General features: G+C 37.9%; 1 protein-coding gene across 9 annotated transcripts; it reads left to right on the top strand.

Moving 5' to 3' along the window:
• The first annotated feature begins 1,880 nt into the window (after positions 1-1,880).
• On the top strand, positions 1,881-27,244 carry CCP110 (centriolar coiled-coil protein 110). 9 transcript variants are annotated; one of them, XM_073362290.1, is made up of 15 exons: positions 1,881-2,091; positions 4,928-5,077; positions 5,709-5,837; positions 7,889-9,497; positions 10,899-11,026; positions 12,377-12,566; positions 13,305-13,441; positions 13,925-14,041; positions 15,181-15,282; positions 15,486-15,602; positions 16,145-16,224; positions 17,282-17,344; positions 18,902-18,961; positions 19,559-19,641; positions 24,802-27,244. In XM_073362290.1, exons 2-15 carry the CDS (start codon positions 4,940-4,942, stop codon positions 24,852-24,854), a joined length of 3,006 nt encoding a protein of 1,001 aa, XP_073218391.1. In that variant the 5' UTR covers positions 1,881-2,091; positions 4,928-4,939; the 3' UTR covers positions 24,855-27,244. The 9 variants fall into 9 exon arrangements, 8 of the variants coding, with proteins under 8 accessions (XP_073218391.1, XP_073218387.1, XP_073218393.1 ...); XM_073362286.1 differs by having other exon boundaries at positions 12,362-12,566; XM_073362292.1 differs by lacking the exon at positions 24,802-27,244 and adding an exon at positions 24,502-24,617 and having other exon boundaries at positions 12,362-12,566.

The following is a 27,244-nucleotide window of genomic DNA, read 5'->3' as shown; positions in this document are numbered from 1 at the left end:
GGGAGCTCGAGGGCCGGATTAAAACATCTGAAGGACCAGATACGTCTCCGGTACCACAGTTTGCCCACCCCTGGTCCAGAACGAGGCAAGCAGGCTAAAGCCCAATAAGACTACTATTCCCAGCATTCAGAGTAACAGCCGTGTTAGTCTGTATTCGCAAAAAGAAAAGGAGTACTTGTGGCACCTTAGAGACTAACCAATTTATTTGAGCATAAGCTTTCGTGAGCTACAGCTCACTTCCTCAGATGCATATCGTGGAAACTGCAGCAGGCTTTATATATACACAGAGAATATGAAACAATACCTCCTCCCACCCCACTGTCCTGCTGGTAATAGCTTATCTAAAGTGATCATCAGGTGGGCCATTTCCAGCACAAATCCAGGTTTTCTCACCCTCCACCCCCCCACACAAATTCACTCTCCTGCTGGTGATAGCCCATCCAAAGTGACAACTCTTTACACAATGTGCATGACAATCAAGTTGGGCTATTTCCTGCACAAATCCAGGTTTTCTCACATCCCCCCCACCCCCATACACACACAAACTCACTCTCCTGCTGGTAATAGCTCATCCAAACTGACCACTCTTCAAGTTTAAATCCAAGTTAAACCAGAACATCTGGGGGGGGGGGGTAGGAAAAAACAAGAGGAAACAGGCTACCTTGCATAATGACTTAGCCACTCCCAGTCTCTATTTAAGCCTAAATTAATAGTATCCAATTTGCAAATGAATTCCAATTCAGCAGTTTCTCGCTGGAGTCTGGATTTGAAGTTTTTTTGTTTTAAGATAGCGACCTTCATGTCTGTGATTGCGTGACCAGAGAGATTGAAGTGTTCTCCGACTGGTTTATGAATGTTATAATTCTTGACATCTGATTTGTGTCCATTTATTCTTTTACGTAGAGACTGTCCAGTTTGACCAATGTATATGGCAGAGGGGCATTGCTGGCACATGATGGCATATATCACATTGGTGGATGTGCAGGTGAACGAGCCTCTGATAGTGTGGCTGATGTTATGTGATGGTGATGGTGATGGTGTGATGGTGTCCCCTGAATAGATATGTGGGCACAATTGGCAACGGGCTTTGTTGCAAGGATAAGTTCCTGGGTTAGTGGTTCTGTTGTGTGGTATGTGGTTGTTGGTGAGTATTTGCTTCAGGTTGCGGGGCTGTCTGTAGGCAAGGACTGGCCTGTCTCCCAAGATTTGTGAGAGTGTTGGGTCATCCTTTAGGATAGGTTGTAGATCCTTAATAATGCGTTGGAGGGGTTTTAGTTGGGGGCTGAAGGTGACGGCTAGTGGCGTTCTGTTATTTTCTTTGTTAGGCCTGTCCTGTAGTAGGTGACTTCTGGGAACTCTTCTGGCTCTATCAATCTGTTTCTTTACTTCTGCAGGTGGGTATTGTAGTTGTAAGAAAGCTTGACAGAGATCTTGTAGGTGTTTGTCTCTGTCTGAGGGGTTGGAGCAAATGGCGGTTGTATCGCAGAGCTTGGCTGTAGACAATAGATCGTGTGGTGTGGTCAGGGTGAAAGCTGGAGGCATGCAGGTAGGAATAGCGGTCAGTAGGTTTCCGGTATAGGGTGGTGTTTATGTGACCATGGTTTATTAGCACTGTAGTGTCCAGGAAGTGGATCTCTTGTGTGGACTGGACCAGGCTGAGGTTGGTGGTGGGATGGAAATTGTTGAAATCATGGTGGAATTCCTCAAGGGCTTCTTTTCCATGGGTCCAGATGATGAAGATGTCATCAATATAGCGCAAGTAGAGTAGGGGCTTCCTGTCAGATTGCGTGAGGAAGTGGGCGCGGGGAAGCATTGTATGCTGGGATTTGTAGTATCCGGCTTGGCTCACTTAGCTGAACAGCCCCGTTAGTCGCCTCCAGCCGGAAGCTCTGGCAGGGGGGTGGGAAGGGCTGGCGAGAAGGGCGGGGTGCAGCGAGGTTTGCGGTTGCCAGGAGCCAGCTGCTCTCTGGCAGGGAACCTGGGTGCGCTGGGCCCGCCCGCCCCGTATCCACGCTCCTTGGGGGCCTCGGAGCAGGTACCGGGCTGTGGGCGGAGTCTGCCCTGGCGCGGGGACTGGGACGCCGTTCCGAGGTGTGTGCCGGGGCCCTGCGGCTGAGGGGTGCGACTGATTCCGGGCCTCCTCCTCCTCCAACCTGAACCTGAGGGGCCGCGGCCGCCACCTGCCTAAGGGGACCCGCCAGAACGGGGGCGGGGCAGCCCGAGTGAGGAGGCGGGGGGGGGGGTTTGGCGCGGGGGATCGTCACCCCGGGTTTAAAATGCTCCAGCGTTATGTGGTGGGGGCGGGGGCTCTGCCCCCCGGGGTCCTGGCCTGACAGCTCCGCTTGTACCCCGGCGCGTGAGGGGCCGCTGCTGTCTCCGCACTCTCAGGAGGAGGCGAAAACTGACGCGGTTCTCCCCCCCACCTCAGCCGCTGAAGGCTGCCCCCTTGCGGGACTTGGTGTCAGGGATGTGCTCGGCGCGGTATACGATGAAGAGTCCCAGTCCCACGGAGTTTGCGTTCTGAAAGGCAGCTGTAGCTGAGACAAGGCTCAGAGGGAACGTTTTAGTTGCGGGGAGGGGTTGAGTGGGTGTTGGGGATGGGTGGAGAAGGCATTTGAGTCATATGAGTTAATGCTGGTGGACTTCACAGAAAGAGCAAGCCTTTTAGGAGGCGTTTGGATGAAGAGGGGATAGGGGCTGTGAGGAAATTAGGAGGCCGTTTGAAATTTAAGGGAGGGGCATTTTGGAAGAAGGCAGGAAGAGAGTGAGAAAAACACAAAGCATGCTAGTCCTGCCTCTCCCTTTGAGTTTCTTGCTTGGCTGTGAATTTTTAATCTGGATGGGGGTTGCCACCATATCAGCATTGTTGGTGGTGGTTTTGAGTGGAACCAGTTTTATGATTTGTAGGGAATTTCCGGTTTCTATCCAATTTGCAAAAGAGCCTGAAATTTAACATAGGCATTGGGGTTATCATTGCTATAATGAGACCTGATCAGATAAAAGGGAGATGAGGTGATAGACAGCTGGCCCCAAATAACTTCCTGACCCCAACAATCCTGAAAACAAATAACACACAAGACCAGTTACCAGCTGAGAATATTTTTTTTTCTTGGCTGAGAAGTTTTTAGCACTACTTGTAGAATGGTTGCTTTTGGATTCTCCATCACAGATTCAGTGACTCAAATCTTAATTTCTTCTCTGCACACTTAATAATTTGAGGGCTTTGGTTGAAAAGTCCACATATTTCAGACTGGGGTATTTTGACAGCAGTGGTTCAATCACTTAGTACAGAAGTGCAGTGAATTTCTATTGTGGAAGAAAGGGAGTTCTGTAAAAATAGGGAACAAGCAATTCTGGTAGTTTGTAGCAGAATTTTCTTCTCTTCTTTGGTTCTGAGCTCGTGGACTCAAGCAGAGCAGGTTAATAATTTATCAACCCAGGAATGTATTTTTCGCCTTATATATGTAGTTGTAGGTGGTTTGCATCATAAGTAACTCACGGTAATGACACACACTACTTCTGCTCACAGCTTCCTAACTTTGGTGTACCTTTCCTCCTTGCAGTCTCAGAATTGCACAAATTATTGTATAGAAGATCTAACAAAACACTTTGATTTGTACCCTGCCCTCTGTAGTAAAGCTGTAATTCCAGTAATGATTCTAATAGCATTACCATTAGGAAACTGGAGTAACTTGTACATCTTGGTTATAATTCCATTTTAGGATTCTAGTAATCTGTGGGGATTTTGTAATAACCATATTTTATATTTGTGAGAACATAAAGAGGGGATTGGAAGGAGGATTTTGTGCATTGGTGGAGATATGTCTTTAGGGGAATATGTCATTGATTTATTTGTTTAACCATGTGCTTTGTTAAATAAGGTACATAGATTTAAAACTTGCAAAAATCTGTCATGGGATTCAGGTGATGTACAAATCTTTCAGGCTCTAATTTTCGTGGCTTTATGATGTCCTCAGGATTCACCAATGGAATAACTGTACGGGTTCATTATGTACATGTCAGGGCACATAATTATTTGCCTTTTGGTTCTCGCTAGTGCTTCTCAATCACCTGTATTAGAAATGGTTGTTTTGGGTGTTTGATTAATTACAGCACCTGCAAACATATGTGTTTGCCTTCTATTGCTAACTTAAGTGGTTTATTTATAACAGTGCATTCTGTATTGCAAATCTCTATTATGGTACATCATAATCGAAGGAACCATCTATTCTTGTGATTACATCATGAACATTTATATTGAGCTGCCTATTTCTTTCCTCGGCCAAAACAGCATTCAAGGGAGGATGTAGATTTTGTAAAACAATAGCACTGCATTCATCTTAGACGCATTGAGGGCACAAACAATATAGTTTTGTTTATTTTCTAAACTGTTAGTTTAAAAAAAACTTACCTTCCTATAGCAAAGCTAGTTTGAGCCTAACCATGTTTACAGTGTTAGTTTGTTTTCCCAGTTTACTCTCAATCAAATGCATGCTTTTATTTTCTTCACAAGTAACAATAACAGCATTGCCACCATCATATTTTTAGTACTAGTTTTTCTGATGTTTCACTGCCAAGGTTGTAAAGAATGGCTCTGTCAAGGGAGAACTGTATAGAGTAACAAGAGTTACCAGTAACTTGGTACCTCAGCCTCTTTAACAACTTAAGGTCCCAGTCCTGCTCCCACTGAAATCAATGGGAATCAAGCCCTTTATGAGACAGCAGTCTCTTAGGAACAATTTAATTTGGGGTTGACAGTAGCACAGATTAAAGAAGAATAAGTATTGGTTCTTTTTTGTTTCTGGTGGCAGAGACAGAAACATAACACATTTTAGAGAACAATTTATTTTCTAATTCTGTAAGCCAAGATTGTCATGTATATTGCTGTATTTTGTGTTCTTGTCAGTAATATTTTCTCTATGTGCAGTACAATATTAAGATGGAGGACTATGAGGAGTTCTGTGAAAAGCATCTTGCCAGGATCCAAGGAGAGTCAATTCAAAGGGAAACCTCTTCATCTGCTCAGAAGAATATCTCACTTATTCAATTCTATGGCATTCCTGTGCTTTCACCTCTGGTAAGATTTCCTTGTCAGTTAGGCATTTCTATTAAAAAAGAAGAGGACAACCATTTTTGTTTAGTTATTTCTGTCTCGATAAAATATGACCAACCTTGAGTAGTACAGGAGACAAGTAGTTGTCGGTAATGTTGAGGTTCAAAACCAAAATAAGGGTGGTGGGATAGGGGGATTGTCATGCAATGTAGTACAAGAGGATTTTGTCATTTGAACAAATTAGATTGTGGTGCCTATGACTTGGGGAATGCCTGCTCGATGGACTCCTTTTTTTCTTCCCTTCCTGCTATATCCACTGGTCTTTCTTCTCTAAAGGCTGCCCTTCCCCACTCAATAATACCCTCCTTTCTACAATAGTCCACTCCCGCTATACCTGTCTTGCACCACATCTACCCTAGTGTATTTCATAGACCGAATTCTAACAGGTAGCAGTGGTGTAAATTATAGTGTAAAAAGGGCATAGGCATTCTTTACTGCTGTCGTTTAACTGATCCTTGACACTACAGCTACTGCTGGTGGAGCTGGAGCAGTAGGGAATTACAGCCATAACATATCAAGTTTTTTTTTAAATATTTTTTTACATTTAATTTTCTTTTTGATAAAGAAAAGAAGTCACTGATACTTTGTTTTTCAGCTGAGTCTTGAGAGAAAAAAGGAAATGCATCAAGATAAACAAAAAGCAATTGATATAGAGATCTGGAAGCAGAATTCCAGGAAAAGAGCTTTACTGAATCGTGTTCAGGAGATCCTGGAAAACATGCAGGCAAGTTTGATGCAAGGTTTTTTAATTAGTTGTTGTAGATATTTTCATACACATACCAAAGGTCACTGAAGGCTCGTAAGTTCCCTAATATAAACTTGCGGTTACTAGCAGTTTACCCTCTTTAGACCAACATTTGCTAGTAATTTATATTGTACGACCTGGTGAACAATTACAGTGAATACATGTAATAGTTTTAAATAATGTTGTTAAGTTTTCAGTTGTGGTCAGTGCTCAATTTGTTTTTTGTAGAAATGAGCTAGTTTTTGTGGTACAGCTGTTGTTTTCATAACACCATTTAAAATAGCTAGATAGATTTCCTTCAGACTGGTCACTACTATAAAAACTGTTAACTAGTGACATTACCCTTTTTTCCGCCTGAAACTGTAGGCTAGTGACTAAATTTTGCAAAATAAGTAACAGTGCTGGTGTATGCTTCAAAATTTATATTGTAGTAATTTTTTCTTGTGCAATGATGGGACTTTTCTCAAGGGTTAGACAGGTAGATACTTTAAATCAGTGGTTCTCAACCAGGGGTCTGGAGCCCCCTGGGGGGCCATGAGCAGGTTTCAGGGGGGCCACTAAGCAGGGCTGACATTAGACTTGTTGGGGCCAAAGGCGCCAAAGCCCCACCACATGGGACTGAAGCCCAGTGACCCAAGCCCTGCCACCCAGGGCTGAAGCCAAAGCCTGAGCAACTTAGCTTCGTAAGGTTCTCTGTGGTGTGGGACTCTTGGCAACTGCCCTGCTTGCTACCCCTAATGCTGGCCCTGGCTCTTACATGCAAAAAACCAGTAGTTGTGGGCCGTGGAGTTTTTATAGCATGTTGGGGGGACCTCAGAAAGAAAAAGCTTGAGAACCCCGGCTTTAAATTTTTTTTAAATAGGTTTCTTAAAACAGTGTAGTTTGGGTTTTTTAGTAGGATGTAATAAAGCCCTTGAACTAACCTACCAGCTAAATGAACACAGTTTGCATTGGGCTTAAGTTTTATTACTGAGGTGGCAAATGTAATCTGTTGAGCTTCTTGTATTGTTTACTACTGTGTGCATGGAAACTATCACCTAACTTGGGATTTGAAAGGCAGACCAGGAGCATATGTTAAGAATACAAAAATAATGAGAAAAGAAAAGGAGTATTTGTGGCACCTTAGTGTAGCTCACGAAAGCTTATGCTCAGATAAATTTGTTAGTCTCTAAGGTGCCACAAGTACTCCTTTTCTTTTTGTGAATACAGACTAACATGGCTGCTACTCTATAAAACAAAAATCATGGTTTGCTTTCTTCTAGACCTCCTGCGGTTAGTGGGCACTTACGTTGATACAACTTGGGCAATCTTTTATTCTTTAGTTTAAATGTGCCTATTGTCAATAGCTGCACTGTTACCTATACCTAAAAAGGACTATGAATTTATACAAGTATACAAACACTGAATGGGATGTGCACATTTTTTTTTTTTTTGTTAGTTGCTTGCCACAGAAAAGTTGATATTTCTTAGCTCTGGTTACGTAATAAGGAAAACCAAAAAAGTTTTCTTGTATGTACTCTTTTGCATAATGCTTCTCTTAATTGGCAGTGGGTGGATCTGAGTTGAAGTATATTTAATGTTAATGCTGAAGTTATTTGAATTACATGTCTGAATAAACGCCAATGATACATTGTTCTTTAATAGTACGTTACATAAATGTTCAGGACAATTGGCAGCCACAATATTACTTAAAGAATATATGTTTAAATATCCATTTTTCTTTTAATATAATTTTATCATAGGTGGTGGTCTGATGATGATAAAAACTTCTGACTAAGCCAAATATTAAAATATAGTTATGTTGCATTCTCCTCAAATTACCTTTGCCAGTTGGAAAGGTCATCTTCTGCATCATAGATTAGTGTGGTTGCCATAGTTCCATTCTGTTCAAGTTGGAAAATTCATGTTCTATTAAAGTGACAGCAAACTAACTTTATAGATCAGAAGGCATATGTACTTAATCTTAATTAGAAAACAGAAGGGCTTTATTACACTGAATTGACATAATAACTTTCTGTTTGTCTTTGCAGGTCAGAAAGGTGTCTGGTATGAGTGATTTGGATCAGTGGGAGCCTGAGAGTGGTCACTCTAATTCAGAATCAAAAGCCTCAGATGGCTTCGCAATGCTATCAAATATCAATTTGTCAAGTTCTATTACATGCAGTGGTACTACAGATCTTGAAAAAACATTGGAAATTGTGCCAGCTATCCAGATTACATCAAGTGGAATAGACTCAGTTAGAGGCACAGAAGAACATATTCCTCCTGAACAAAGTGAGAATAACCTCTCAGAAAATATTGCTTGTCCGAAGGTTACATCTCCTGATAAAACACAAAATATGACTACTTCAAATGCACATGTAAACCAAGAGCATACAGAGGTGCCACCAGATGGTGAGGAAGTACCTGATCCTTATGTAATGAGTCTTCAAAATCTTCTGAAAAAGTCTAGGGAGTATATAGAGAGAGAGCAAACCAGACGTAGCTTAAGAAGTAATTCAAAAAGAAGTATTAATGAAAGTCTTTCAGATAAAGAAAATGATGCAGTTAAAACAAATCTCTCTGGGAAAGAGAGAGCGAGGTTTACAGGCAGGAACTGTACTCCTCTGACACTTGATAAACCAAGTCTTAATAAATCAAATATTCTTCTTCAAGGTGCCTCTGCCCAAGTAAATAGCACGCGTACATCAGCTTTACCCAGTTTTTCTAAAGTGGATATACCTACCAGAGCTGGAACACCCCCAGTTTTGGATTCGGATTCAGATGAAGAGTTTAAAAACACCTCTACCTTTGATAATGACAGTAGTATTGTCAGAAGCCTTACAGGTTCTTATGCCAAATTACCCAGCCCGGAGCCAAGTATGAGCCCTAAAATGCACCGAAGACGTCCAAGACCTTCATCAATGGGACACATAGTTATCAATAACCCTGTGAATGCCTATGAATTAAGCCCTATAAACAAGGGAAGAGCAATTGACTTGATCATACAAGATGCCACTGATCAAACCAATGCATCTGAACCTGTGCCAAAATTCACTGCTGACTTCACTGCAGTTTGTTCTAGCAAAGCTCACGTTGTCAACACGAATTCTTCAGAGACTTCAAATCACATGTGTCAGCATTCCATTAGTCAACTAGAGAGCAAAGGAATGATGGTGTCTTCCATAATGGAGGGAAAGCTGGAAGGTAGAAGGCCATACAAAATGGACAGTACCACTTGTACTGCAACTCCAAAATTGCATGAGTCATATGCAGTCAGTCAGTCAATGGTGACTCAAAAGCTCGTAACTATGAATGGACTCAAGCCAGATAGTTTATTAGAAAACACCGAAAGTAATTCACCCATGGAACTCAATAAATCTTATGATGTAGAAAATCCATCTCCATTACTGATACAAAGCCAGAATAAGCATCAGCAGATGGATACTCCAAATGTTTCTTCTGGAAATGAACAGTTTGTAGAAAATGGTCTTGAAAAAGTGAAACGTAGGCTTGATTTGGATATTGATAGTTCACAGAAAGAGAACAACCCATATGTTTTAACAGAAGAACAAGAGAAGTGGAGGTTGCAAGACCGAAGATGTCCCATAGGATCTGTTTATTGTAACAAGAATGAAACCTCGGGCAGTAGTACTAATGGTGAGATAACATTTTCTGTAGTCAGCCTTTTTCCAAGTTGGAAAGTTACCTTTAGTTAGAAATTTCATTTTTAGAAAATAGGCCACTGTCTTTCATCTGCGCCTTAGTTTTTTGATTATTCCCCTAACTTGTGCATCATTTATGATAAAATGACAGGATACATTTCTGTATTTTTATTCCACTAAACATTGAGTAAGGCCCTGTAGTAAACCAAGTTTTTCTGAAGGTTGCTATAGAATGACCAAAATGATCTTCCATAGATGAAAGTTGCCTCGTTAGAGGCAAAAGCCTTATACCTCCTACTTGATAATGAATGATATAGGAGTATGTGCTTAGACATTTTCATATAGCATATACCAGAAAAGGTATTCATTTTCTTGTTATATAAAACATTTTTTTATCTGATCTGCTTGCTCAAAATCACCATTTTCTGCCATAACCAGAGTCTTTCCTCTTTGTATTATAAAGTTTTTTGATATTGTTCTATTGAAAATTGTTGTGTATATAATTAGATTAGAGAGATTTTAAAAAAAGAAAAATGAAAGGCCACTGAACAGAAATTAAACAATCATGCCAATAAAGGCGCTTGCTATATCTTGGTGGAACATAAACATGAAAGGAGGAAAACTCAACTGAAAAATAATCCAAAGAAAATTTTACAAGAGCATGCATGGGTTTGTGGGGTGTGTTTTAAATATTCAGCCATTTTTAATCTGAAACCTCCAAAGAGACTGGAGAGATTCTAGCAGCACAGACTCACTGTGCATGTATGGGGACTCTTGTGAAATTTTTAATAACGGAAAGAAAATCTAAGGGAATTCTTGTGTGCCAGGGAAAGATCAGTAGGGCGCGTGAGTATGGTGAGCAGGGCTATGGTAGAGCAGTTTTTTTGAATTCTTAAAATGTAAGTAAACAGATGCACACTGCAAATAGAAACGTACATGCATTAAAATATTAGCTGCAAGTAACTTCAGTATTACCAGGATTGGTGGTGGTCCAGTTCAAGAATAAAAATGTCATGTATATGTCTGTTAATTTTTCTCTAATGAAGTCTGTAAAGAAATTATCAAAACTGAGTGGAATAAATGTTTTGTTCACTCAAGCAAGTAGTCATATTCTTTTCAGAGCTAGTCTCTGCATGTGACCGCTTGAATCTGGGATTGGTCAGTGCCATTTATACCATCCCATCCATAGATATGCTGATCTCACAAACATGCATATGAAATAAAAGAAAAATATTCTACTTCATGTTTTTGTGGCTATACCAACAGTGCTGTATAACACCCAGTGGAAAAATGTATTGAAAATGTGGAGGCTTGTTTATCTACCTTGCAGAACACTTAGAAAATGTAAGAATATATGATTAACGCTTTATGATGCGTGTATTTTTTTTCTCTTCAGAAGAAGAGATTTTGAAAAATAAACTGTTGGCTTTTGAAGAAATGAGGAAGAGACTTGAAGAGCAGCATGCACAACAACTATCCGTACTGATAGCTGAACAAGAGAGAGAACAGGAGAAATTACAGAAGGTGGGGGAACAAGATAGGAAAATGCTAACATGAGGTGTTTTAGGGTTAACTGCTCAACTTGCTATTTCAGTATAAGGAGCTGAAACAATATAATCTTTCTCTGAATGTCATACTCAGGATGGATATTTGTAATAAATCTGTCTGAATTTGTGGAAGCTCTTTGAAAAATATGATTGTGTGAAACCTTCTCTGAGCTTCCATTTTGATCTGGCTAGCAGCATTTAGAGCATTGAGAAAACTCATGCGACAAAAACAGGAGGCTTAGGACTATTCTCTGTTTTAGTATAGAGATGAAAGGGTATTCGCAGGAGAGAGATGTATAATAGATGTATGCTTTTGTATCAAACTGCAAAAGGCAAGAGATGCAATGGGGACTTAGACATCCTGGAAAAGCTAGACAATTACTGCACAGTCACATATTGACTTACATAACATCTTCGTGATCTATTAAAATAGCCAAAAGGGATAGGAAGCCAGGTGTGTATATTATTTGGGAAAGGCTGAGCTCTCCTGGGTTTCTTACAGTATATTTATTCAGCACATCTGTTTTAAGTGCAATTACCGTATATACTCGTTCTATATACTCATTCATTAGCCTGTTAGTTTATAAGCTGACCCCCAAGATGGATAGGTAAAAATAGTAAAAACTGTATGACCCTTTCATAAGCTGACCCTATATTTCAGGGGTTGGTAAACTTTGGCTCCCGGCTCATCAGGGTAAGCTGCTGGCGGGTCGGGACGTTTTGTTTACCTGGAGCGTTCACAGGCATGGAGCCCCTCAGCTCCCTGTGGCCGCGGTTCGCCGTTCCCAACCAATGGGAACGGCGAACCACTGCCACAGGGAACAGAGGGGCTCCATCCCTGCAGACACTCCAGGTAAATAAAACGACAGTGTATTAGATATTCAATTCAGTGATTTGATAGAGTTTTAAATCATCAGATTTTGGTGTAGACCCGTTTATAAGCTGACCCCGCTCTTTGATGTGTCACTTTTTTACCAAAAATATGCGGCCTATGAACGAGTATATGCGATATACTGTTTGTTACATAGAGATTAATGGAAATTAAGATGCCTTTAGATCAGTGATTTTTCAACCTGTGGTCTGTGGACACATGGGGGTCCATAGCCTATACCTAAGATTTCCAAAATGGTCTGCACCTCCATTCAAAAATGTTTAGGGGTCCGCAAATGGGAAAAAAGGTTGAAAACTGCTGCTTTAGATAGTAGTTAAACTGCCTATGTTGTATTGAAGCTTATGCCAAGATACAATTAATTGCTTGCTCAAAATGTATTTAAATTCCATTACGTAGAATCAAAGATCTGGTTTATTTCAGACTTTTAATCTGCAGGAGATAGAAGAGCAGGAAAGAAGGTTAAAAGGAAAGAAGAGTGCTACAGCAGACATAGAAATACCCAAAATGACCATTAGCAGTGGGATGGAACTGGAATGGAGAAAAATAAGCGAAAGTGGCTTGCTGGAAACAATGCTGACTCAAGTGGAGACAATCCATAACACAAACTCGAATAGCACTGGTAAAAGTAGGGGGCAAATAATTATTAAAAGCTTACTGGGCACTTTAAAGCGGAATATACAAAATGTACTGGCTTGTTCATGGTATTGATGATGGCAGCATCTCCGCTTCTTCACTGGTTGGAATCCAGTCTAGGCAGGAAGTACTGAAAGTTAGCACCTTACAGCTGTTTAGCAGTCTTTGTAAAATGTATTAGTGGTCTTAGCAGGCTTGTGTCCACTTTGCAGGATCAGAAACTATTACTGTAATAAAATTCTGAAAATATCTTCCTTGGTCATATGCCTTTTGGATAAGATCTGGTACAGTATCATTTTACTATCTGACATGCCATCTATTGGGGACTTTTTCACACACTAGCATAGTGGTGGACCCTTTCCCACTTTGATTAGGATATTTCTGCATTTTGAACAAGCATACGTGACATAAGAATATGGTGCATACAACACAAGGGAAAATGCTGGCAGCAGTTTTAGTCCAATGTATATCCCGATGTAAAGTAAATTCAAGAAAGATTTGGTTTTAATAAAGAATGTTAGCTGCTATCTCTAAGGTGCCACAAGTACTCCTGTTGTTTATTTGGTTTCATAGAATATCTCTGTACATTTAAAAAAAAAAAATTGCAGATGTCATAAAACTGTGTGTGTGTAACTGGTGTATGACATGTAAGTATTTGAATAGTAGTTTGTGTGCACAGCCTTCCTGTTTAGTACTCATTTGTTTAATCATCCATTCTCTTTTCATATAGGTTTTGCCAACACTACCATACCCAGTAGTTTTGGTTCAACAAATGAAGCTCCATTCTACCTTTGGGGACCATCTGGTAGTGGAATGTCAAAAATATCAGCATCCAGGCTTATTAGGGCCAAAACCAGGTGGTCTCAGGTGTGAAAATTAAATTGATTTAAACTTTTCTCCCTTTTATTTATTTATTTACTTACTTACTTATTTTTATTTGCTTAACCATGTAATTCTTTCAGGACAACTGCTACTGCAGGTATGCATTAATAACTTCCAATGCAAAACTACTAGTTGATCCACAGTTTTTAGATGGATTTGTACTAGCAGACAAAAGAAGAGAGCAGAACAATATTTTTCTCATTACAGTACAGGCAAACTAATCATGTAACCACATCTTTATTCTGTTAACCAAATTAATACTGGGGAGTTCTGGCTAGCCAAAGTGTATTTGGCAAAATTTAATACCTGGCTGTTAATACAAGATAGGTGTACAGACAGTTTTGTTAAACAAGTTGCAATCAATTTAATTTAATTTATTTTGAGAAATTAAAATTCAGAACTTTTATTGGAGTTGATATTAAAGCAAAGAAAATCTCTTAATTTTAATCTCTCTTTATCTCTTAAAAGGCCTTCAGTCCAGAGATGCAAATGAAGTTCAGTAAGATCACTGCCTTGGCAAAGGGATTTCTGACTCGTAGGCTCATGCAAACAGAAAAATTGAAATATCTTAGGCAAACCGTAAAAGTAAGGAGATAACTGTAAAGATGCTTGCTTTATGCATTTCCCCCCACCCCCCTCCTGTTGGTTTCTTCTACTTCCTTTCAGGTGACAAATTAGATCTAGACTTTTTGCCAGAGCACAAAATTCATTTTACTTTCAGGATTAACTAATGAAGTTTACTTCATAAGTAGTATAGCTCTATTGTTTTTAGAGAATGAATTAACTACCCAAAACATAGTTGTTAATTATTGCATGCTGTGTGCATACCACTTTTTTATAGTGTCTCAATAGTACCTTGTGCTTTTTTTGAAGTGACCTATAAACCATTCTAATACAGACTGAAGTTGGATAATTGTTTCTTAGATATATTCTTAATATATCTAGTGTGCAAACTTTTAGTTGAAATGAACCTTGCATGGCAGAATATACCTTATTCCAACTTTCATATCTGCTGTTTTAAAACTTTTTAAAATCTAACTATATGTTTCCTGGATCCTGAGTTAGTACGGAGGTTTCCTGTGTCAAACTTATGCTGTGATTTTGCAGCTTTCTAAATATTCGAATAGTTAAATGCTAAAATTAGGGTCATCAAAGGTATTCTTTTAATGTCTATCTGTCCCTGATTAATTTCATATGAGGAGAGGAAGCTAAAAACAAGGGAGTGAGAAGGGAAAAGAGAGATGAGTGATTTACCCCTGTCACTGCTGTTGCTCAGAAAGACAGCAGTAGGAAAAGCTGGTGAAGTGGAATGCCATCTCCATGAATTTGAATATTTCTTAAGTCTAAGGTGTAGATTTAGTATTAGTTGCTCCCGTACAGCACAATTGTGGAGAATGGTGTTTGTGTGTAGATACAAAGTAAAAGATGTTGAATAGGATACGGTGTATAGGGGAACCCAATCTTGCAATAGTGAGAATGCTAAGTTACTTCTGCTTTGTTACAGGAGTAAGGCCAAGGAGGAGATCGTCTAAGTGCCCCATTTTTCTTTTAGAGGATTACGGTTAAATCCATGTCTGTTTAGCTACCCACCACTCTCTGCCAACACTATCCTTTTCCTCTGAACTTTTGAGATTAAGGAAGCAGATGTATAAATGGTTTGAGATTTAGTTCCACTCAGTGTGAAAGATTATGTATTACACTTAATCTTTCTTTTTATTTTTTAGGATACTATGGAGTTCATAAAAATTTTTCAGTCTGAAGCTCCCTTAAAGAGAGGAACTGTTTCGGTGCAAGATGCATCCCTACAAGAAAGAGTGATGGCTCAAGTAATGTATATTCTAAGCTTTTCTTTTATAATTACTCCATCATTGTAAAAGAGAAAAATTATTTTATCTCTGACAGAGATATCTGAAGATTTCAGAGGTCAATATCTGAAATAATTTTAACTATGGCCATTTTGTACCGACACAGAGGGTTTTAAAATTTAGTTTCTCCAAGAAAGCCTCATGGAAGCTTTGATTTATTTCAGCTGCGAGCTGCGCTGTATGACATCCATGATATATTCTTTATAATGGAAGTATCTGAAAGAATGCATATCCTGCGTCATGATCGTGAAGTTCGCAAAGAGAAAATGCTGAGGCAAATGGTATGTTCCAAGTTTTTATCCAGTAAGAAACACTTAAAACTAGGAAAATGTATACTTTTTGTCACAAGTTAACTATCTGTTGTTAGTGATTGGAATAAGATACAGATTTTTTTTTCCCCTGACCCAGTAAGAAATATAAACCTTAGCTTTTCAAAACAATCTTCCTGATAATTGTGTGGCTGTAGCTGTGGTGCTCCAGTAGTTAAACTTGTTCAGAAAGACTCCAGTCTACAGTAGGGACTTGGTGCCTGGATGCTTCCAAAGTGTGTGTGTCTGTGTGTGAGAGAGAGAGAGATAATGGAATTAATTTGATATCAAGAGAAAAGGTACACATAACTTTTTTTTTATTGGTTTCGTTATTTTAAATTAAAGTTTGGAATGTTAAAAGCTACATCACCAAGTAAACTAAAAAGAGCTGCATTAAATCTTTTAAAGCGGATTTTATAATGAAAAGTGCCAGTCTTTTCATTAAGGTGGGTCAGATGGGGCAACTGTAATAAAAGTAGTAACAAATATTAGTATCCACTACTGTGTTTCTGTAGGCTAAAATAAAGACTCCACGAGAGAGAGTGACACTTTCGACAGCTACACAGAAGTCTCTGGATAGGAAGAAGTACATGAAGTATGTATGTATTTAATATTTTTACTAGAGAGAATTGGAACGAAGGGAGTTTTACTTTGAATACAGCTGAATCTTTAGCAAAATAGTTTCTTACAGATTTTGGAAGTCTCATATTTGCTAGAAAGACTTTTTTATATGTATGATTCCCTTTTACATAAGGGTATAGAATTCTATTTCTTTATAATGGCATTTTTTTATATAGACAATATATATTTGTTCCCATGCTGAAAACAACATAAACACTCCTCATCTTGTTCTCTGTACCTACTGACTGTTCTCTAATTCACTCTGAAGTCTGATCTCCAGAATCATGGTTTACGTTTATCATTGTCCAAATACCCTCTGTATTTGGCTGTAACAACTCAAGTGAATCACATTACTGCAGTTAATGGTGCTGGTGACATAAGCAGGTGACATTCCTGCTGTTAGCAGTAATGACCCAATGCCACACCATGGTTATAGGGGACTCTCTTCCATGTGAGATGCCATCCTTTGGATAAGGTAAAATTTGCCTGCTTGTAGCCAATAAAATCCATAACTATTTTTGAAAAGATTAGTGGTTGCCCCACTCCCGTGACAAAATTCAATATAGGTAGCTGCATCCTGCCTACAAAAATTTCCTCTAGTTCTCAGTTGATTTGATATAATCTTCACTCTGTCCTGAGCTATGTGTAATGTTGCTGTGTGCTGTTAAGATGCTGTTTCAGTGATGAGTGAAGTGACTCCTGTGTGACTAGTCTGTAGTTGGTTTGCAAAGTGTGAGTGCTGTATTTTTAAATTATTTTCATGGCTTTCTCCAAAATTAGCTGTGTATGAGAACAAATGCATGCATGTTGGTAGGAGTGCCTTATGGCGTAATGGAGACAATTGCTTCTGTTTGTGTTGCAGTTGGAAAGTGTAGTTTGTACTGTACATAATTTTGCCAAAATAGTGGCAGTATTACTTAGGTGGCTTCCTTTTATTTTTCTAGCTTCTTGTCTGACAATTTTTATATTTTTTTCTTAAGAAATGTTTAAAAAAATGTATTTGGATACTTAGACTTTTTTTGTTTCATTAGGGCTTCAGAAATGGGAATGCCAAATAAAAAATTAATCCCAAAACAAAATACTCCTGAAGCAAGGTCAGTGAAAATGACTTGTTTGTAATTTATACTAAAATGTTAACTGTTTTACAATGCTAGGTCTATTGACTGTTTGCTTGCCATCAACTAGTCACCTATTGTCATTAGCCCTGTGCATTCTTCATTACCCAGGGGCAAACTATTATATGAACTTGCCTACAGTTAATAAATAGTACTTTTCCAGCTTTAGTTTTTCAAGATTAATATCCTCAAACATGACCCTTCGTGTCTGTTTGTTTATTTCATTCAGTTCATCCTGTTCCCAAGTTTCTCAAGTGTTAGGTACAGTGGTAGCATCTTTAAGCAAATGCTTGACGCTGTTTTTGAAACAGTATGATATTGTTCTTTTCACTTCCCCAGACATGAACCTTCATGTAGCGAGCTGTAGAAACTTGTCAAAATGGGGGTTATTTAAAAAGATCCTCAAGCTTCAGTAGCATCCTCGCCTCTAGATTGTAAAGAGACAGGTTCATGTCTCATACCTGGCCTATTTTATACTCTGTATTAATAAACTAGTACTGAACTGTTAAAGGTGCTGCCTTCCAGATAACGTCTGTCTACACTAGAGAATATTGGCTAATACCAGTTCAGATGCTCAGAATGCTTGTAAAATAGCATGCAGTGTTTCACAGGTATGCCCTCTACTGGTATGATAGCATCATCTTTGAGCAAATCTTAAAAATAGCTTTGCCTACTTAATTTCAAACCGTGTCAGTGCGAGTTTGATCGGAAACATGAAGCACTGCAGCTGCACTGTTTCAGTTGGGCCTCACAGGACAATCCCATGACGACAACTAAGAGCCACTGGTCATGTCATTCCCAAACAAACATAGTTATATACAAAATTTAATGTAAAAAATTACAAAAATAATAAAAGCAAGATCTGTCTTCCCAAGGACCAATGTATGAAGTTGGTGATGCTATTTATTGTGAACCCCAGGCAACTCTGTTGAGCAGCAGGTGCAGGGGCAAGTTATGGCCTCTGCCATGGCATGTGTGTAGTTCTGCCCCCACAATGTGTGAGTGTTGATCTACAAGCAGAAGCAAATAATTCAAATAAACCACTGGTGGAGGGGCAGGAGGGCAGCATCATAGTAATCAGTGAAAATATTTATTACTTGTATGAACCTGCTCCAGGTTTCTTATCGGAAGTCTTGTGATAAGTACCACAACTCAGAGCCACAGCAAATGTTGGAGGTGGTGCTGTGTGTGGGTTCACTATACCAGGGTAATAAGTGTATGCACACACAACTGTTGCAATAACAGTTGGTGCTAGAAATGCGTAGCAGCTATGTTTCTAAATTGAAACAGTTCAGTCCTTTAGTATAGACACCTGTAAAATAGATTCCTTCTTTCTGTCTCTGAAGGCTATTTCAGTGCTTTTCTTGAGTTTTAATGGTTGACATGCATAACTGGATGCTCTCTGCATTAGCAACATGTAACCAAACACTATGCTGGCTTCTTTGGGATACTTGGAATGTGGAAGGCAATATATAAAAAATAAAACTTGTTTAAAAACAAAATAAACACAACTAATACAGATTTTGTTTTTAACAGAGTACTTCAGCCAAATCAAGGACAAAATACTCCAGTTCATAGGCTTCTTTGCAGGCAAGGGTAAGAGTACAGTATGTGCTTTAATGCACAACTTAAAGGTTGAAAGCAAATACAGTATCTGAGTCAAATAATTTCTAAGTAAGATCTACATGCACAATGCAAATATTGTTCAAATGCAAAATGGCTAACTTACAATTCATGGTGAGACAGTTCTTAAATTTCCTAGCTTTTGTTTTTCTTATACTGTAAGGGAAAAAGTGCAGTGGTCTCATACTCTGTTTTTCATTTACACTGTGTTCTGACATCTGTATTTGTAACATTCATTCCATTAAGTTTTGCTTCCACTCACTGAAAATGAAATATAATTTTATAAGAAACATATACCTCCTAAATAATGCGACATGTACTCATTAGATCAGTTTCTTGAATAGAGTAGTAAGAAAAAAAGTGTGCATGGAGAGTTTCTCCTATAAATGTATATGCATAACTCCTAGTAATGTTCATAGGAGTTTCACATGTGCAAGTTCTGGAAGAGACTCTACTGTATCACTTACAGTTGTTTTCATACCAAGAACAGTTTGATAGTGTGTTTCTTTATTGGATACAATCTTTGGATTTTAATGCAAGTGACTTATTAACTCTTTTATATTTAATTAGAACCCCTAAGACATCAATGAAGGGGGTTGAGCAAAATAGAAAGAAGTCCTCAGAGAGCAGAGTGCCTAACAAGGCAACTTCAGGTGTGTAGAAAATGGGTTCTTGGATCTCTTTTTAAAACGAAGATATGAGTGAGTTACTAGTATCAAGAAAATTTAAATGGGATATCGTGTTTTCCTTTTCTTGCTGCAGTAGCTTTGCTATAATGCACTTTTGACTAAATCAACCATCTTCCTATATATGTTTATAAAAACAAAAAATGTGAGTAACTTAAAAGTACATTTTCAAATTCTATAAAAGACATGTACAGTTTAAGATTACTGCTTAAATTCCTTCTCTCACCAAATGCCTGATTGCCAAAAATACTCAATTTTTAGTAGCATATGTAAAAACGCACTAATCATAAGAGACCTGCAGAACTAGGGTAGATAGATCTAGACTCTGACCTAGATATTTATATTTTTGTGCCATTTATTCCTATTTCTTAATATATGTAAGACTTGTCCTCAGAAACTAAAACTCAGAGGTCATGACATGGATTTTCAGAAAATTTACCATTAGGAATATTATATGAATTCCCTACTTTAAAACATCTTGTAGGATGCTATGCTGTACATTAGATATTAACAAAGAAGATTTATGACCCTTTTTCCTCTGATATACCCAACGCTGTGCATGACAGTTTTAGATGAGGGGTAGTCCAAGTTCCAGATATGGAGTTTAGTAGTTTGTTTATCTATTAATAAAAAGGGGTTTGGATGGAATGCCTAGCTATTCATAGATGTGGTTTTGTCCATTCCATGCCTTAACAAAACATTAGTGAAGCAAACATTTTCTGATACTTTTCCACTTTAAAACTTGAATGTAAACAGTTGTGATTGATTAAAACTAAGTAAAATCTTTTTACTCAGTTGGTCTTTGTCATCTATTACAGAAATATGATTTAAGAACTTAATTCATGTAACTCACTTCTAAAATTAATGCATTTGAATGGTTGGGTACCAATGAAAAATTAGGATCATCTGGGATCCTATTAAGGAAGGAGAACCATAATTTTTTGGGATGCAACAAGTGAGCCATAGTACTCTGTATGATTTTTCTATCCAATCTTCTTGTTGTATATAGGGGAAAAATTCAAACTCCCCACCCACTGCTCAGATACTATTTAGCTAATGAGAGCTGACAAAAACACAGGCCAAGGTAGGCAGGAATTGTTCAAACCTGTAAGGTCACTCAATTAAAATTACAGAAACCACACTCTGAGGAGTCAATGTATTCTGGCCTGCTTGCTTTAGCTAATCGTAACTTGGATATCGTGACATTTTGATACTCAGCAGTGAAAATAATCCCATTTATGATAATGGCTCCAAATTTTGTCTGGCCTGCCTTCATGGCCCTTTGATGAATTGCTGTAAAATTACTCAATGTCTCATAATAGCTATTTTGAACTTCTGACAGTTGTTTCTAACTGGCTGTATGGAGGTGTGGTTTAGTTATGCTACATAACTAATCTCCTTATTTCATCTAGAGTGTTTGAGCATCAATGTTTCCATGACATTTGTAGTATCAGCACCTCCATGTTCTTCCAAATACAAATAATAAATCAGGCAATATCCATCTGTACTAACTTAACAGCAGTGCACTGTGAGATCATTATCTGGAAGAAGCCCTAACAAGTGTAAAAGAGATAATCTGAATATTTGTGCAGTATTAAAAAAGCTTAAACTTGAATTAATACATGTAAATAAAACTTGCATTATGTACATGTTCAAACTAAATTGAATAGATTACCAAATTATTTACAGAATAATTAATTATTCAGTTATAAAAAAACCCACCTTGAGTTTGGAATATTCCAAACTGTTTTCAAAAGATGCACTGTAAACTGTTTAATGTGGGCGAGGCAACAAATTGTTTCCAGGGAGTGGTCATGCCCAAATAACTACAATCTTAAAAAAAAACAACTGAAAGCTAAACAAATTCATGTATGTTCTTTTATTTTATCTTACATTTGTGAGTGTGCTCCTGAAAATGAAGACTCAGCACTGGCTTGGTGTAGGCATATTTCTTTCCATAACTCTGCTAGTGCATGTCAGTACTGACCTACAACACCTCTGCTGTTTTAGTTTTTGACATTCCTTAAGCGTAGACTGAAAATGACATGGTGGGTTTGTTGGGTTTAGAATGTGGCAATCAGACTTAATCTTACTTCTGAGCCAATCAGAACTTGAATGCCTATCACTAGAAGTGAAATGCTCATGTACCAACCCATCTACTCTTTCTTCCTCTTTTTTTTTTTTTTTTCTCTGACTGTCATTTGAAATTTCATCTCCAAAACTTGGTCTTCCTCTCTCAATTACAACCATTGATTGAATATCTTCTCCCCTCTAGTACGCAAAATAATTTTTCATTTAGGACCACTAATTGAACACTTCTGTTTTTGTGTTCTTCTTTTGCCTTTAATATTGAGCTTTGGAACAAAGGTGAATTTCAAATTAAGTGTCTATGCCTTTTGCTAGTGAGTTTAACTCCTCTAATTCTGGATCTACGTGCCCACTTCTATCTTAGTTAAGAGAGGAGGTTTTTTTGTTTTGTTTTTTTAAACTGGAACATCTAAACATACTGGGCATGTTTTGAAATCTAGACGTGCACTTCTGCTGAACATAGCTGGTACACTTGACAGCAGAGAAACAATAAATAGCTTTTACTTTTTCCATCAACTATGTAGGTTGGGAGTATAGACTAAAAGCCAAAACCTTAAGGAAATGTCCTATAGAAATTACTAGAAAAGGAGAAACTTTTTGTAGTTTAGTTTTTGCAGTTCTCCAACTACCACATACACAGACATTAATATAGAATTGTATCACTTGTATATATCCCTTGAATTCTATACAGGGTTAAACTATAAAAAGATGAATTCGTAATAAATTCTGTGGACTCGTACTAAATTTCTATATAGCCCTATTGGTTTCATTCCTACTGAATTCTATAAGACTTTTCCATAAGGATAGGTAAAATAATCTTTCTATATACTCTGTTTCTCTCTCACATACACTCATGGCTATTCTTAATTGTTTTGTAAATTGATTTTAATGGGAAATAAGACTGCTTTTTGTTTTTTAAAGGTAAAATCCAGATCATTGGTGAATATATTCAAAACTGTCAGTTTATTTCCTGTAGGTAGGCTTTGATCCATGTAGTGTGCACATGAGGGTTGAGAGAGTAGTGTTGTGGCACTGATAAGGTACCATGTTCATCAGCCCTGTTACTTCATCTTATTGGACCATGGGTAAGCTGAGGGGTGCAGGCATTGCACGTTGCTGGGTCGGCAAGAACATTTTTATGATGAGCTGTGAGGGATACTGATGTGGTAAGACCTTTAGAATTTCCGAAGCTGCCTTGCTGTGTTTCTTCTAAGTGCAGCTCTTAAGCGCCTATAAGTACCCACTTTTCCTGGCTGCCAGTAGGAGTAACAGAACATTCTAAAAATAGCATCTACTCACATCATCCTATTCAGTGGATTGCATGCAAGTACCTAAGACCTGGCCTTTCTCCACTCCCCTTCCCACCCTTTCATCTCACTGCTGAGCACTGTGCATATTTCACTACACAGGTGTCTGGAAAATGTGGTCTAGCCCTTTGCCCAGTAGCCTGCGACAACTGAGCCGTTAATCTTGAAACATGCTTGTTCCCAGCATGATAGAATTCTTCCAGATTCACAGAATTGAGATATCTCCCTTTGGAGAGGCATAAGCCAAAATGTGACTCAGATCCTTAGTATAAGAAGAGCTCTGTTTGATGGCTTATATATACTTATAATATATACAGTACTTAAATTCTGGTTATGAATTTCAACTCCTAGACCTCTAATAAGTTATCTCCTGAAAAGACAGTTCAACTTTGTTAGGATTTGAGTATTCTCTGACTTGTATATTTTCCCTGTCTTTGTTCTAGTCTGTTTAAGTCTATGGCCTCCTTCTTGACATTGATGTAACTCCTTAGGTAGTTTTTCTATATACATTAGAGCTAAAGGGAAAACATACCCTCTTAGTGTATGTCCACCTCACCTGTTCCTATAGTAAAATCTGTTAGAGGAGCTTTGGGGAAGAAATCTCCAAGAGGAAATCTCTTCAGAGTTCCTTCTTTTGTTTGTTTGGTGGTGGTGAGAGGAGGGTTTGCCTCCTCACCCCCTTGAAATAAACTGGATGATGTTGCAGGAAGCCAAGGCTATCTTCATGAAGGTGCTCTATTTTTCCATCCCCTCCCTCATATCCATTGGAGCTATGCTACCAGGATGACCACTCGTCTGCAGCTGCCTTGGTGAAAGTGGGGTAGAAGGGAGAGTTGATTTGTGGAAACTAAAATAGAGCCATTGGGAGACGAATGTGCACCTTGCTCCTGATCTACCAACTGCTTCCTTCTGACCTGCTCAGGCTTTGCTCCTCACCCTGTGTGGACTCCATAGGGTGGGGTGAAAGGGATGCTGTGGAGGGGCTGAACCCCCATTCCCTTTTACATGCAGAGAGTTTCCTCTGTGCATGGATATTTGGGGGTGGGGGAGATCAGGCCAATAAATAACTTACTGAAATACTACAATTAAAATGTAAGATGCTAATGTATTTAGGTTGTGTATTTATGCTTTGCGTTGTTCTTGCTCAGTCTGTCTTTCTTGGGTGGTTCTTAAGATACTTCTGCCTTTGAGGGTGGGAGTTAGGGTGGTGAGAGACTGAGTTTTTTATATTTGTCTTATAGGGATGTAATATAGTAAAATGACGGTAGATATTCATTGTATAATAGTGAAGAGTTAGGCAGTTTAGAAGAGTTAAATGATCCATAGTAGCTTAAAATGCTTAGCTAATTTTATGTAATCAAGTTTTATAGTGCAATATAGAAACCGCCATCATTTCAAGTTTTCTAATCTTTTTAAAATTTATATATTGCAGTTGTAGGTGTTTTGGAGTAGCAGGAAAGCAAGGGGAACACTTACTGAGGAAGAAAATGCTATAATGTATAGTTATTTACAAGCCTTTTTACAACTCGAATAACCTGTTTTATTCATTTTAAGGTATTTGAGATAGAATTATGAAAAATATTAATTTTAAAATACATCTATTTAAAAGCATATTTGAACAAGTTTGTGTATTCCTGTCCTTACATTTTTCAGTGTTTATTGGACAATTTTTTTATAAAAAGAACAGTTACAATCACAGAATGTTAACTTTTTGTTTCTGCTTTATTTTTAGGAGTATATGCAGGAAGAATCCAAAGAAAGAAGCCAAATGTTGTGACAATTTAAGACGACAGCACTCACTCGGATGAAAAAAAAAAGGCTATTTTAATGCAATAGTCTCTTCACCATTGGTTCAGATCTTGCATCTCCTATATGTATGCTTTGAATTGACAAATGTACACAGTTAACATAACATTTTGCATATTTTAAGGACATACAGTAGATTTTTATGGAATGATGTTAAAGTAATGGAGAAGGGTACAAATAAGTTCAGTTCTTATACTCATGAAAACAAATTGCATGGTACAAACCTGTTAGGTATTCAGATTACTACATACATATGTCCACATTCAAAAAGCTTTGCTATAGAGAAGAATATAGTGCAACATTATGTTTGTTTGTATCTTTTTGCCATCTCTCTGACTTATTCTTGTATCTATCATGCACTTTTTTGTACTCTCGAAAATATATTTACAATGGCAGTTCAGACACGGTAGTCTGCATAACTGATTTCCTATATGTGTACCTATTTTAGCCTTTTACCCTAAAGTTAGAGAAGTTACACAAAGAAAAGATAACTTATTCAACTGTAAAAATACTGTGTGTTTTTCCTCTGTGTATTTGTTTGAGAGCAGCATCACTGAGTGTATCATCACATATGAATGTGTTAACCTGTCAATTTAAATACTAATGACTGATATTGTTAAACTCATTTCTGTTGACTGTGTTTCAGACATGGACCTGAATTAATTGCTGGCATAAATGTGCAATTCCATATACATGAATGAAGTCGCCCCTGTTCACACGGGTGGTGAATTTAGGCCACTATGATGAAACATTCCAGGCAATTTTTCCTCCATACTGTTTACTGCATTTTCTAATTCCAAACTATATTTTGATCAAGATGAAATATAATTAAGATGTAGCAATTCTATGACACTGTGTACAAGAGTTCCAGAAGGAAAGACTTTGTTTGCCGCTTCAGACTTTAATTGTCCTCAGCAGTCATACAGATGACTGTTTCATACCATTATGTGTCTTACTGTTTTATTTTTGACATTCCTAGATCTACTTTATTGTCTAAACAAGTAACCTGGAACAGTTTTTTTTTTTAAATAAAAAATAATACTGTCATTAGTAATAGATCCAAGCACTGAAGCCATGCTTCCATGTTCTGAGTCCCTAAAACTTTGCAAGACTTAACCTCCAAAATACATGCTCCTGTTTGCCCCTGTCTTTTTGGCTATTTCAGCCATTATGAACATGCTTCTTTAAAGAGAGGCTGCTTAGTAATTTTAATCTTGATAATGAGCTTCTTTGAAACTTTCCTTGGTTTTCAAATAAAATAGTGAAAATCTTTCCCCTGTGTATATCCATCCTTAAAGGCAGGTATTATTCAGTCAATAGCATACTTATGTATCCTCACATCTTTAAGGGTGGTAGAGAGGAGGACTGCTTAAACAAAATAAAGGGTACATATTTAATAAAAATGTCAAGTTCTACTGATTCACTAGAATAAATTTGCTATAACTCTTAACTTCACTGCAGTTAATCCAGGTTGGCATTGGTATAACAGCAGACTTGACCCAAAATATTGTCAATATTCATTAACTATCTCAATATAAAAATTAAATAGTTGGAAGGAAAAATGCCTTAATACAAAAATGCATTTATGAATTAATAGAACTTTTTTGGGGATGGCCTTAAACCTACAAGTTATGGTTTCCATCTACAAATCAGTACCTTATCCTGTACCTTTTGTTGCATTATTATAAGCAAATGTTACTTATCATGCAGTATTTTAAACTGAGCCAGACATATACTTGAAAAAGAGGCAATACTAATACAAAGAAATATTTAGAGGATTAACAGACTACTCAGTGGTTGTGTACTGTGGTCTTATTTGAAGGCTCTGAGGCAGATCCTCAGCTGGTGTTAATTTACACCAGCTGAAGACCTACACCTATCTGTTTAAAGGTTATTGTTCTTTAGTTTCCCACCAAAATACAAAGACTTATTATGATAATCTGAACTTCTTGGATTCCTAGTAATTTTCAAAACATTATTTTTGTTCTTAATTTTTGCATTACTCTACTGTTATCAGTCTTTTAGAGGAAAACATTTCAAGGGTAACAAAGAATGACAAGTGAAATGCATCCTATTTTATTAAGAATTCTAGACTACCTTGCAGTTGGCAAGTTTAGACTGGCTTACTTGCTGTTGTATGTTAGTGCTAAAAATTGATTGTAGATGTTTTCTGTACTTAACTAGCATTTGAGGCAATACGTAAAAGTAGGCTTAGTCTAAATATTTATTTTAAAAATGAATGTTCAACTTTTGTTGAGGTTTCTTAACTAAACCTTTTTTACTTTAAGACTGTTTCAAAGTTTGTGTACTAAAATATCATTGCAAAAAATTTTTAACTTTCATAAGGCCTTCTTCACAAGTGCCAGAAT

Source organism: Lepidochelys kempii, chromosome 10, assembly GCF_965140265.1.
Source record: "Lepidochelys kempii isolate rLepKem1 chromosome 10, rLepKem1.hap2, whole genome shotgun sequence".
NCBI classification, from domain to species: Eukaryota; Metazoa; Chordata; order Testudines; family Cheloniidae; genus Lepidochelys; species Lepidochelys kempii.
Note: the sequence above shows the minus strand (reverse complement) of the source record. Positions and strands in the feature narration are given on the sequence as shown.

Excerpts from the sequence above, each read along its gene's own strand:
- CCP110 (XM_073362286.1), top strand. The coding sequence starts at position 4,940 with ATGGAGGACTATGAGGAGTTCTGTGAAAAGCATCTTGCCAGGATCCAA. Across the intron at positions 14,042-15,180 it reads ATCTTAGGCAAACCGTAAAA|GATACTATGGAGTTCATAAA; the intron begins GTAAGGAGATAA and ends TTTATTTTTTAG. Across the intron at positions 15,283-15,485 it reads AAGAAAGAGTGATGGCTCAA|CTGCGAGCTGCGCTGTATGA; the intron begins GTAATGTATATT and ends GATTTATTTCAG.